Source organism: Equus asinus, chromosome 24 (genome assembly GCF_041296235.1).
Source record: "Equus asinus isolate D_3611 breed Donkey chromosome 24, EquAss-T2T_v2, whole genome shotgun sequence".
In the NCBI taxonomy this organism is placed as follows: domain Eukaryota; kingdom Metazoa; phylum Chordata; class Mammalia; order Perissodactyla; family Equidae; genus Equus; species Equus asinus.
In genome coordinates, this window is record NC_091813.1 from 44072985 (window position 1) to 44087003 (window position 14019).

At 39.8% G+C, this 14019-nt stretch overlaps 1 protein-coding gene across 6 annotated transcripts in view; it reads left to right on the top strand.

Annotated features, from left to right (window-relative positions):
* The window catches only part of AFG1L (AFG1 like ATPase), a 205735-nt gene that overhangs the window by 25367 nt on the left and 166349 nt on the right, over window positions 1-14019 (top strand). For 5 of the 6 annotated variants that reach the window (XR_011497820.1, XR_011497818.1, XR_011497819.1 and 2 more), the window contains exon 2: window positions 4213-4436. Coding sequence is in view for 3 of the 6 variants with exons in the window: in XM_014839041.3 (XP_014694527.1) it covers window positions 4213-4436 (224 nt within the window). In the remaining 3 variants the exon portion in view is untranslated. Of the gene's footprint in view, window positions 1-3177; window positions 3324-4212; window positions 4437-14019 lie in introns of those variants that run through there. The other variant, XM_070496575.1, reaches the window with a different exon arrangement.

The window sequence follows — 14019 nt, forward strand, 5'->3', positions numbered from 1 at the left end:
GGAAGCTCATTAGAGACTCAGTGCCTGGGGTTAGGGGGTGGTCACATAGGCGCTCTGTGTAGCACTTGCTGAAATTCTGGACTTGTAGAAGGAAACTAGGTGTTCAGCATAAACCACATTGCTTATTCATGGTACAGACATCTGGGCACAATGAGTCACTCTTACCGTTTCTGGGAATGGTGAGAACCCTCTTGGAATCCAAGTTCCCAGCCAAGGGCCAACCTTTGCAAGCAGGCCTTTCCAAGGACAGTAGTCTCAGGCCTGCTGCATTAACTCTTTTCTGCACACTATTCGTACTTAATGTGATCCTTTAAGGTAGGGAAGTGGCCTTGGCGGCTGCTTTGGAAATGGAGGTGTTACCACACAAAATTGGGGTTCTCTTGCCTGATATACATAAACAGCCCATTAACTATGGCATCAGCATTTGGGAAAAGAGATCAGCTTTATTCCGCGAGATTGATCTGCAGGGAGATGGAGGTGTATGCCCTCAGATCTGTCTACCTGATTCTGGATTTGGGGCAGAATTTAAGAGGTTAGGGAGTACAGTCTGGCACGTGGAAATGCTGGTGGGACGGGTTTTGATTGGTGGGCTTCAAGCATTTGTGACAGGGCTCTAAATATTTACAATGAGCTTCTAAACTTTTAGGATGAGGTGGGGAAGGAATTTTAACACCATGTCTTCCTGAATGAATGACCCCTTGCTTCTGATAAGAGTCTGACTTTAAGTTCTAGTCACGTCCTGGTCCTTTGGTTCCATCAGGAGGACAATCTTTGGTTCCCTGGTCATTTCAGGTCAAGATTTCTTCTGTGCATGCTCTGGCTGTGTGACTTTGCAAATTTTCTGAAAGACAAGTCTTAATTGCTCTGTTGGTAAGGGATGAGGTCAGTTGAATTGTCCTGGAGGGCTCATGGTTACAGGGGTCGTATGGGTGTGGGAATGAGGGAGATGTGAAGAGGGTGGGACTTCGTGCCCCCCTCTTCCCACTTTTCTCTTTAATAAATTTAGAATTCCATGGAAGGTTTTGTATATCAAAAAGGTGCTGCTGTTAAAATTATGTTTGAAAACACTCCTTTATACAATGAGATGAATTTCAAGCAAAATATTGATAAAACCAAATTTGGATTTTAGGACGACCATCCCTGTAGTTGATGGAAGATATTTCAGAGATTGTAGTGTTGGTAAATTTGGGGCAGAAGCAGGGAGGCTCAGCTGGGGTGGAAGGATGAGGAATGACCAGGAGGAGGGGATGGATTAAAGAGTATTTAGGATGCAAAATTGAGTAGCATTGATGATTGTGCCAACCTTCAAAAATGGAAACCAGTTTAAGAGGCAAAGCATCTATTTGGGATCAAAGAATTAACAATTTGGGGAGCACAGATTCAGGTAGAAACCCAAATGGTGTCCTACTAAGGAGTAAAAGTGAGGGGCTTTTATTTTTTAATTTAATTTAATTTTTTGATTTAATTTTTTTTTTGAGGAAGATTAGCTCTGAGCTAACATCTGCCACCAATCCTCCTCTTTTTGCTGAGGAAGACTGGCCTTGAGCTAACACGTGTGCCCATCTTCCTCTACTTTATATGTGGGACGCCTACCACAGCATGGCTTGCCAAGTGGTGCCATGTCCACACCAGGGATCCCAACCGGTGAACCCCGGGCCCCCGAAGCGGAACATGCAAAGTTAACCGCTGCGCCACCGGGCCAGCCCCAAGTGAGGGGCTTTTAAAGGCACAGAACGGAGATTGTATTACAAAGAATTTTAATTGGAATTGGAGGCAGAAAGCTAGTCTTGGCTAAACATTGATTGACTGTTGATTCTATCTTCAGAAAGTCCACAGTCAGTCTTTGTGATCAGGATGTCTGTTCTCCTGCTGACTTCTCAAACAATTGCTTATAAAACTGCTGTTTTGGCCCAGTCCAAAGGTTTGGCCCAGTCCAAGGTTCAAGACAGGAAGACAGTTTCTCTGGAAAGGGAGCTCTGACTCCATTTTAAAATGGTTCCACTATAGTCAGTTTTGACAATTGATTGGCTGAGGACCTGGTTAAGTGTGGGATGGAAGGGAAGGAAATTAGTATTACTCTTGGGTTTCTTACCTGGTTAACTCCAGAAAATTAAAGGAGGGAGTGGAAAAGAGAATTTTCCCTGTTTGTGAGATTCTCAAATCCTCCGATACCAATGGGTATCCAACAAGTCAATTCAATTCTGATACGATATACCTGGAGGGCGAGTCAGATCTCATGAGTTAAAGGGCTTAGTCCCACCAAACTGGCCCCACTTCAGACACCAGCTGCAAATGGGCTGCCCAGGCTACCCACACTTCTGCATGGCGACTGCATACTCAGGTTTGATAATTTGTTAGAAATGTCTCACTAGGACTCACAAAAACACTCTGCTTATGTCTACCAGTTTATTACAAAGGATACAACTGAGGAACAGCCACGTGGAAGAGATGCACAGGGCAAGGTATGGGGGTAGGGGCAGCTTCCGTGCCCTCTCTGTGTGTGTCTCCTTCCCGGCACCCTGATGTGTTCACCAACCTGGAAGCTCTCCAAATCTCATTGTTCAGTAGTGTTTATAGAGTTTGATCTCCAGCTTCACCTCCCCTCCCAGGAGGTTGGTGGCTGGGGCTGAAAGTTCCAACCCTCTACATACTTGGTCTTGCTGGGGATCAGCCCTGTCCTGAGGCTATCCTGGGGCCCTACCCTGAGTCACCTCTAGCATAAACTCCTGGTGTGATGGAAAGGGACTCATTATGAATAACAAAAGACACTTGCGTCACTCAGGAAATCCAAGAGGTCTTGGAAGCTCTGTGTGGGGACTGTGGGTGGTCAGATTCTCTTTTGTAGCCTCTAAGCCACCTGTATTAGTTAGGGTACAACTTAGGCCTCTGTAACAAAGAGACCCCCAAATACATTTCTTAAAAAGCAAGATAGAAGTTTATTATTCTTTTACATAAAAATCCAGGTAGGTGGTCCCAAGCTGGTTTGGCAGCTCAGCATTGTTGGAGAACTTTGCTCTGCTTCGTTCAGCATTCTGTGTGCCTCTCCCTGCCAGGTTGGCTCTTCCAGCTGCAATCCCTGCACTTTCATTCCAGTCAGAGGGAGGGGAGGAAGAGGGAGGGGTGATTTGCCCTTTTCCTTTAAGGGTGTGTTCCAGAGCTGCACATATTTCAGTTCACATCTCATTGGTTAGAACTGGTTGGCCATCCTGGCTGCAAGAGAGGCCCGGAAATGGAATATTTAGCTTGGCAGCGTTGGACCCAGCTAAAACTTCTATTCAGAAAGAAAGAACATTCATGCTCTATCCCCGACATTCATAGTATATGTAAGGAATTTTCTTTTCCTCTCGGGAAAAAGATGGAATAACATTGTGACTGTCAATTTTTTTCCTCTGAAGTTAAGTGATTTTCATATTCTTGAAACAAAGGAAACATGGTATTCATTGAAACAAGAGAAGCTGGCAAAGTACCTTTGAGAAATCTTTATCTAAAAAATGTGTCAGTTTGTTGCTGTTTATTGTTGCTTCTAAAAAACAAAGAGGTAGTTACCTGCTCATTGAACCTGATAAGGAATGGGGTTATCATTGGACCTTACCATGGGGAGTCATTTCTTTCCCAGGAGGGTCTTAAAAAAGGATCAGAACACCCTGCTTTGAAGCAGATGCTCTGCTTGTGTTCTCTGTGTTCAACCTAAAGGCTGTGGGAAAGGGAAGGAATCTTATAAGAAGAGAACTGAGATCAACGTGGTAATATCTGAATGCTGTGTTGTTTTGCATACAGAATAATGGGGCAGTAGAAAACTTTTTGTAATTAGTATCTAGGTCTGTGGTACTCAGGAACCAGAATTAGGCCTAACTCAAAGAAAGGCATCACGCCTGCTGTGGGGAGGGATCTGAGGAACCAGGTGGCTCATTTAATGGGGTGGAGGCAAAGCAGACTCCATAGCAGGTTAGGCTCTCTAGAAGAGGAGTTACAAAGATAGCTTATGGGTTTGGGGATTTATTCCCTTTTATGAAAATGAAACAATTATAAATATATTTATTGTATAAAACATGTTTTATATTATCTTTATCAAAATGATATTTACAATAACTGCTCAAATGTATACACTTGTAACTGGTTAAAGGTTTTAATGTGACCATTAAGAAACACATATAGAGCACTGTGAAATATCTTCATTTAAGAAAATCTAAAATTTTGTATTTTTGTCTATAGCCTACACAGTTCAGACACCTGAGAGTATGTCTCCACCTGTGGCTACAGAGGCTTATTCAAAAGCTTTGGCTGTTTGCCGTGGACCACTGGACCATTATGACTTTCTGATCAAAGCTCATGAGCTAAGGGACGATGAACATCAAAGAAGAGTCGTACAGTGTTTGCAGAAGTTACACGAGGACCTTAAAGGATACAGTATAGAGGCAGAGGGCCTTTTATCAAAGGTGAGTTTTGTGTGATATTAAAGATTGAACAATTAAAAGTGTAAGCACTTTATAAAATGGATTAAATGCAGTTAGTTATAATGCTGAAACAGCTTGAAAATTTCCACCAGTTCCTTTACACAAGCTCTCTGGAATCCCCATTCCTGACCTCTTGATGTTCCATAGCTTTCTTTCACCTTTGGAGGATTCACATAGCTTTATATTTAGGTAATAATTGATGCAGTCCAGTCTAAATGAAAACTTCTGTGCAATTCAAGGCTTTCCCCTCCTTCCAGCTCAGGCCTGGCCCAGGTTCAGCTGTAGAGAAGGGGGAATGATTTGTCCTTCCACTTTCTCTGCTTGCCTGGCCTCTCTAGGGTCAGAATGAGAGGAAGGGAAGATCGAGTGAAAGAGTATAGTCTTAATGACCAGTTAAGGGCCTTTTGTGTGGTAGATGCTGACATGCTAGCTCTTTGTGAAGGAGCACTTTGGTGGGTTCTTCAGGACTCCCAAGGGGACCTCCCCACTGCTCCACTCTTTGACTGACCTCTTATGCCTCTAGCAGAACACCTCACACCGCCATATTCTGCTGGGACCCCCTTGCCCTTGTACTTAGCCTTCTTGGCTGGGGGGTGGGGGGAATCCTTTCAGGGCTGTCTAGCCAGGTCACCTTTTACGATGTCTACTTAGGCGACAGGAAGCATGACATCTCCTTTCTCCAACCCCGACTGCACAGCAGCTTTGGTGAGTCTCCTGCCCTTGGACTTTGCAGATTAGTAGCAGGCGCCAGTCCCTGTGTTCGTCCTGTACACCCCCATGCTCCTAGGGACACATGCCAAGTTCTTCCGTGAACTCTTCCATATCCTGCTCTGGTAACTGCCTGTGGATTTCCTCAAATTAGCAAACATTCAGCTGGGGAAGGGGATGCCCATCTTGTCTTACACTCCATCTTCATATCTTTGGATGCTTCTCTTGGGGGCCCTTTGCACTTGGCATGAAGTTTATCTGGGAGAAATGCCACAGCATTCCTTACTCAGCTAACAACTTTGTACCTTGATTACTTTCTTCAGTTCCACTTTGGTTTTGGAGCTGTTTTTGCTTTTTTTTTCTTTTTAGGTAATTCCTGCATGGATATGACTAGTGGCTCTCTTTAGAGTGTAGGGGAACTTGTCTCCCCTTTTCCCCAGCTTTGACTTTTTGCTGAAATTCTGAGACAACAGGAAAACTCCAATTCCTTATCCCATTATAGAAGCCAATGTCATCAGTGGTGTCATCTTCAAATTATGAGGGATATTAATAGTAATAAGAGTTAGGGGGCCAGCCCCATGGCTGAGTGGTTAAGTTCACGCGCTCTCCTTCGGTGGCCCAGGGTTTCATCCTGGGTGCGGACATGGCATCGCTTGTCAGGCTGTGCTGAGGTGGCGTCCCACATGCTACAACTAGAAGGACCTACAACTAGAATATACAACTATGTTCTGGGAGCTTTGGGGAGAAGAAGGAAAAATAAAATCTTTAAAAAAAGTTAGAATATGGTTCAACCTAAGAAACTAATTTTGTTTTAATTGACTGGCCAAGCAACTTCTCCCCTGCCCTCCATCCCCCCATAAATATTCTTTTATTATAACATCTTTAGAAGGAAGGTGCTGTATAACACGTTAGTAGTACTTTATTTAAAAACTCTGCAGAAAGTAATTTTACTTTTTAAAAAGCACTGAGGATATAATCAAATAGTTTTATTTTTATATAAAGAAAAAGGCTGTCATTGTGTTAACATCTTTTAGTTAAAAGGCATAGAGATTCATTTAGGTCACAGAAAGAAATCGAGATTTAGAATAAGACTACATATGCAAATAGCAATGAAGGTCATCTCCATTACACAGCCGGGCCTCACCATGCCTGAGCCAGCTTTTGGCAGCAGCATTGGCTCTGAAAGTGTGGACGACTTGACAGGCAGTAGTAGCAGGTACCTGGTTGATTCTTACTCTAGTGTTCTGCTGTTCATGTAATCCGCTTCCTCTATTCCTTTTCTCCTATACCCATTTCGACTTCTGTTCCTTCTGCCAACTTTTAAATTCTACCACTGTATATGTGGTTTAAATTCTTGAGTAAGAATCCGATAGGACAACCAACCTATCACTTTATTTGTGTTCAGGCAGAGGTTTCACACCAGGTTTGTCAGAGGTCACTAGCCACCATGAAGATCAGATCTCTGCATAAGGTACCCTCTGGAGCTCCTGTGAGCATGGCAGTTTCCCTCAGAAGTGAGTGTGGCAGCCACTGTGATTGGCCCGTCCAGCACAATGGTTATAGGAAGTAATGATGAATTATCCCCTTTGATGGCCAACTTCTTTTTTTCCTGTATTTCCAAAAGTTTATAGGTGAGTAAAGAAATAATAAGTTTGGAAAATTTCGACTGTTTATGTATTGCATACCTAATTATAGTTTGCTATACAGGTTGTCTCCCAAATAAAATAGCAACTTGGATATGTGTCATAGCCAGGAAACAAGGTCTTTTACTTAACTGGATTTTTTGTTATCTGAGAGTGAAATTGCTTTCATGTATTTTGTATCTTGTTTCCTTTCTAGTCCTTTTTGGAAATACAGTCTTCTTTTTCCTCCTTCCCGCTCTGTGTCATCCCTAGGGCTCGTCTTACTGTGATTGATTAACTTCCATCCAGTCAAAGGTCTTCTTTAATCGTTAACTTTGCTGGTTGCCAGTTTAACAACATGATTTTTTTCTTTAAGATTATTGTTTGGCTCTTCTTAGGGGTGTTATCCCACCACCCTTGATTTCTGAACTGGCTATGATGGGTCTCTGTGATAGATAGACAGCTATTTAGCAGTAAGTCAATGTAATACTTACTATTTAGAAGCCCTGGTTTTATTGTGTAGTCGTAATCTTAGGTAAGTAGATTTGCCACGTCAGGTAGTTTCAGGTGTGTCTAATGAAAGCTTGTATTTGTTAAATTCGAATGCATATTTGAATAAATGTTTAGTAGATAGAGCCATGTCTCTTTGTGGTGGTATTTGTCTTGTAGTTTCTTTAGCCAGCCAAATCTTTAACATTGAAAAAGACCCAAACAGCTAACGTAATTTTAGTAAAACATATATAAAAGCTTTAGTTTTTAAGATTGAAAAGATGCCACAGACCTATTTCTTCTAAAAATAAACAGTGATATGCTGATTATTAGAGAAGGAAAATTTGGGCTATTAGGTTTTCCAGTGATAGAACTTCATTTGTAGAGCTTTTGGTTTTGGTAATAGGATTTCTGATTTTATGGGCATTTGATTTTTTCCCCCAGCTTTACTGAGATGTTACTGACATATAACATATGTAAATTGATGGTGTACAATGTGATGATTTGATATTCATGTATGTTGCAAAATGATCAGCACAATAAGGTTAGTTAGTACCTACATCCCCTCACATAATAATCTTTTTTTTGTGGTGAGAACATTTAAGATCTACTCTCTTAACAGCTTTCAAGTGTCTGATACAGTATTGTTAATTATAGTCACCATGCTGTGCATTAGATCCCCAGAACTTATTCATCTTATAGCTGGAAGTTTGTACCCTTTGACCAACATCTCCTCATTTACCTCACCCTCCAGCCCCTGGCAGTGAACATTCTACTGTTTCTATGAGTTTGGCTTTTTCAGAATTCTGCATATAAGTGAGAACATACAGTATTTGTCTTTCTCTGTCTGACTTATTTCACTTAGCATATATGGGCATTTGATTTTGTTTTTAACGGAGATGTTTAAACATTCATTATGGTGGACTTACTTTTTCTCATTATACTTCTAAGAAACTTTCTGTAAGACTTAGCTATAATATTAAAGTAAAATGCACCTTCTTCACAAAATGCCAGAATCGTTATCAATGAGAAAAAAGTCGGTGGCTGACTATTAGCCTACTTTCACCTACCTATGTAACAATGTTTTCTCTAATAAAAATTTGAAAAAGTTATGAGCTGATGACCATGCTGTATGAGCAGCAAACTATAAAGAATGAGCATTTGTGAACACTTTACTTTTGTTATCAAATAAAACTTAGAAGCAGGTTAATCTGACACATTTAATGTATGCATAATTGTTATTGTGCTGTGAGGTAATTAGGCATAAATGGTAAGTAGTTCATGTAAATCACTATAATTAGAATTACTTTTACACAGCCAAATCAAGCATTTCTGGAGTCAGGGAGGGAAAGGATTAAATAGAATGTGGAGCTGCTCTGAAAATCTCTGGTTCCGTTCATCAGGGGTATACAGGCAGCCAGCTTTTTTATCTCATGGGAGGAGACATAGCCCAAGAGACCTGGGAATTGGTATGTGGGGTGCACAAAATTCCTTTGCTTTTTCTCCTGCTCTCCATAAAATAATTTTCAGTTTTTCCCTAATGAGAAATTATTATTTCCAACTTCCTCTTATATCCTATCTACCATCTTTTATTTGGCTACCTCCCCTCACCTTGCCAAGAAGAATGCACATAGCAGATAGAAAGACCTGCCCTGCCTTAAATACAGCTGGTCTAAGGTCTTGATGCTTTCCTTGTTCTGACTTCTAGCACCTGGAGGCTGGGAGCAGGAAACCTGGGATTCTGGACTGTGGAGTTTTCTCTCAGGAGATACGGAAGCCTGTTTGTCGGGAGCCCTTCCATTATTTATCCAAGACCAGGCAGTTTGCTGTTTTTCCCTCAGTTCCTCCCTTCTCTCCTCCAGCTGAACGAATGAGCACTTATTCTTGCCATTCCTCTTAGAATTGGCATGTCCTATAGGTAAAGTAGATTGAGCAGTGTGATTTAGGTAAAGCTTCCCCGATCCCTGGAACTTTATCCTTTAGAAGATCATAGACAACATTGAGTACAGAACAGACAATATCTATAGCTACAGTTTTATTAAAGACCAGAATTTTTTTTTTTCTGAAGAAGATTTGCCCTGAGCTAAGCTCTGTGCCAGTCTTCCTCTATATTGTATGTGGGTCACTGCCACAGTATGGCTGCTGATGAATGGTGTAGGTCCTCACCTGGGAACTGAACCCCGGGCCACTGAAGCAGAGTGCACTGAACTTAACCACTAGGCCATGGAGCTGGCCCTTAGAAATATTTTTAAATGAATGTTTGTTGTATCAAATTTTTATGAAAGCAGAAGCAGAAGCATTACGTCCTAACCCAATGATGGCTTTACCTGTAAGGAAGTGAGATCGGGGGGGTCACACTACATTGTTTTTTGAGAATTAACTCATACCAAAGACTCATTTAAACTCTGAAATTTGAGAAACAGAGTATAATGGGCCTGATTCAGTCTTCAGAATAATTAACCAACGTATTCAATTACATTTTAAGTTTTGTCATGGTTCCAAAAGGTGAAATTATGCTATCAACATAGATGAGAATGTCTTTAATACATCCCTTGAAATGAATTTAAAGAAAGGGAGTATAGCCCTATGTTAAAAGGTTTAGGGTTGGAATCTAATCTGTCGCTATCAACCAAAGCTGACTCCTTAGGTTATGGCAGCAGAATTACGTAGGCCATACAGGCATCCATACCATGGAATGTATGTTGAGATTATGGTCAGGTCTCTAGATGAGGGTTTGACAAGTATTTTCTGTAAAGGACCATACAGGAAATCTTTTAGGCTTAGGGGGCCATATAATTTCTGTCGTTAACTACTCAGTTCTGCCATTGTAGTCAAAGCAGCCACAGACAATACATAAATAAATATATTCTGATAAATATTTATTTATAAAAACAGGTGTCAGGCTGGGTTTGGCTCATAGGCCATGATTTGCCAACCGCTCCTCTAGAGGATTGCTGCCTGATGGAATGTGAGGGCTGGTGGGGGACCATTAGTTGGTCTCAAGCTTCTACTTGAGCTGTACTTAGTCCAGCTTTCCAAGCTAATGTCCCATTACTTCCCTTTATATATTCCTGTCTCTAGTCAACAGAACTACTCACGATTCCATTATATAGACAAACAGCCAAGTGGAACGAGACAGAAAGGCCAGAACATAGATGGAAACTTGATACACCATTGAGTTGGCACTGAAAATCAGTGGGAAAAAGATGGTCTAATCAAGACACAGGAATGAGGCAAGTGATTATCTATGTGAAGAGTGAAATAAAATTAGATACCTTCCTCTCTAAACATAAAAATTAAATTCCATAGAATTAATGTCCTAAATTTAAAGTGAAACTTTAAAACTTCTTGAAGAAAATATAGAAGAATATCTTTATGAATCTGGGAAAAGGAAGAATTTCTTATGTAAGATAGAAAAGCCTAAACTATAAAGGTAAAGATGGATACATTTAACTACACTAAAATCGAAAACTTCTAGTTAACAAAAAGCACCATAGAAAAAGGGAAAAGGCAGACCACAGACGGGGAGAAAATATTTGTGTCAAAAAGAATTGACCACGGGTTGCTATCTAGAATATATAAAGAACTCCTACCAAAAAATAGAAAAAAATCAAACAACCTTGTAGAAAAATGGACAAAGAAGAGTCTGTTTTGGGGGGATAACTAGCAGCTACCACAAAAAATGGATAAATAAGTCAGAATGTATTTTTAAAATGGAATGTTACATAGCAAGGGGATAATAAACTCCCAAATCAGGATTGATAACTCTGAAGAAGGGTGCAAAGGGGGCTTCATCTGTATCTAATGTTTTATTACATAAATCTTGAAATAAATGTGTCAAAATATAAAGATTTGATAAAGCTAGGTGGTAGGTAAACAGGTGTCCAATATTTTCTCCCATTCAGCCTATTTATAATATTCCATAGTAAAAATAATATAAGTGTAATTGTGAGACATTTCAACAGGGGTTTTTTTCCTATAATTTTGAAGAAATGAAAACTTTTCTGGATAATGTAATTCTAGACTCCACTAGTTCAGCATTTCCTTTTTACAAATAGACTGAGGAGGAATTACTAGCACAGTGCTCAGAAGGGCATAGGAAATATCTTCGTAAGAGGTTTTTAGCAATGGAATTTTTTTCCTCTTTCTGAAATTTCATAAGCTGAATTTTCTTGCCCTTAAATCTTTTCCATGAATGCCAGATGTTTCTGAGTTCTATGTACAGTATGTAGTTATGTCTCCATTTAATACTGAACTTATTCTTGTCTCCTGTTCGGCAGTGTCTTGTCATTTCCAGGTAATGTGCCCATTTCAGGTGCTGGGGAAATAATTAGCCAAGTGTCTCTTTGTCTTCTAAAGGAGAATTAGTACATTTCCAGAGTGGGCACTGGGGAAAGTAGTTATCTTGTGTAGCTGGGAAAAGCAATGATTTTTAGTTTTACCAGAAAGTCTATCATGCTTAGCTAGAAAATATATCTCTTTGTGACCTTCAATTATTGTGTATGAATTGAATTCAACAAAAAGAGGGTTGGTCCTCATTGTATGCTAGGCTTCATCCTGGGAGCCAAGGATATAGAAGTGAATAAGATTAATGGTTTCTGATTTCAGTATTCCTTGTTCTGTGGAGGAAACAATCATAAATGGTTAATTTATAACTCAGTGAATTAAGTACTAAAATTCAGGTGGGTATAGAATGCATATGGGAAAAGTCTTTGAGAAAACACTCTAAATAAAAGGATTTAAATTTATTCTATTCTGTATATTGCTTCACTTGGGACTTATAATTCTGACTCTCATAAAGAAATTTTATGGGGCTGGCCCGTGGCGTAGCAGTTAATTTTTCATGCTCCACTTCAGCGGCCCGGGGTTCACCGGTTCATATCCTGGGTGCAGACCTACACACACTCATCAAGCCGTACTGTGGTGGCGTCCCACATAGAAGAACTAGAGAGACTTACAACTAGTATATACAACTATGTACTGGGGCTTTGGGAGGGAAAAAAAGGGAGGAAGATTGGCAACAGATGTTAGCACAGGGCTGATCTTCCTCACCAAGATAAGAAAAGAAATTTTATGAATCAAATTACTGTTGATTTACTCTTGAAGGACCAAATTCCAAATGTGGATATATATCAAAATTAACAATGTAAAACCCACAAAAAATATATGGTACAAATTTATATATTTATTTAAGTTTATATATATTAACTATTTGCTCCTGAGAAGCAATGTTTAAAGTACTTTTTTCAACATGTTTAAAAAAAATGTGAATTAAAAACATATTCAAGTTACTTTCATATTTGTCTTATAGTTGAAATAAATTAAAATAAGGTACTGCTTTTGGCATATAGAATGGCTTTGCCATTTCAAATGTGTCTAGCTGCTGAACTAATCATGTAGCAGTTTCAGTATGACATAAATTCAGTATTATTCCTGTATTAATGGACTGTTAATCAAATTAAATGTAATAATTACTATCTAGAGAGAATAATAAAATGTAAACAATATACTCAATAAGATTAATGTTTAGATAAACTTTATAAAACTGTTCTGAGAATTATTATTCTGTAAAGCTTCCATTTGTGCAAAAGTATATCACTTAAAATAGCAATTTTTGAAACTAAAATTGAGAATTCAAAATTACATTTGAAGAAAGACAAGAAAAGTCTCAAGTTTCTTCTCATATTCAGAGTATTCAGTAGTAGTTTTGTGTGAATACTGAATCAAAGCTAAAGGTAATTTTCTCTTATTTTCAGAATGTGGGGTTGGTCGGGGAAAATTCAGCACATAGAAGAGGAAAATCAGGATGGATAGATAGTAGGCTAGAAAAATCCCTTGCCAGAAAGTATTTATGGAGTAGGAAAGCTGAGGTCTCTATTTTAAGGATTGTCTACTTGGATCCACTGGCAACAAGGACTGTGATATGGAGGAAGAAGTGGGGAGGAAAGCGTGGTACAAGGGTGAGAATCTGAGTAGAGGGGAGTGAAAAGATCTCTTTTCACATGAAGGCCGACCCTTTGGTGAAGGGCATGCTCTATTTGGAAAAGCCACGTGGTGTGATAGATTTTGATTTATGTCTAGTAATTTTGTTCTTCTTGTAAAGTCACCAATCACTTAATCTAGTTCTGAATTGTTTAGTCTTTCTTTTTTCAGTTGTTTTTCCATAAAATCTATTTCAACCTGAAGTTCGGAGTTGTACCTAGTGAGCTCTTCACCGGTTGCCTTCACATTTGCTGTTCCTGAAGATTCTCTATGAAGGTGGCATCTTTTAACTATAACTCTAAGAAGTAATAGTCTCTTTTAACGATATTAAGCTTTTCAGGAGGTAGATATTTGCCTTCAGTTAGTTTCTTAAGTTGAATAGTAAGCCGGTTTTGCATTATACAGTTGGTTTTCAGCTGAGTGAAAGCCTCTATTCTGAAACAAGAGACGATAAAAGAAAAACTGAGCACTTGCAAGCCATGCCATCATCTCTCATGGAAATGTGCAGATATTAGGATCTGAACACATGTTTCAAGCCACACTGCCACAGCCATGTACAGTTTCTCCAGGAGAAGCCTGAAGCACAGCTCCAAGGCAATCTGTAGCCCCTTCATGGCAATGGAGACCACCACAGAGCTGCCTTCAGTTGCCTTTGCCCTGATGAACCACGGAAAAGCCCCCACAAGTATTTCTCCCTGAACCACACTTCTATCTGGCAACCAGGATGGCTTGTCAGTGGAGCAGGTACAAGTGGTGATGTCCTT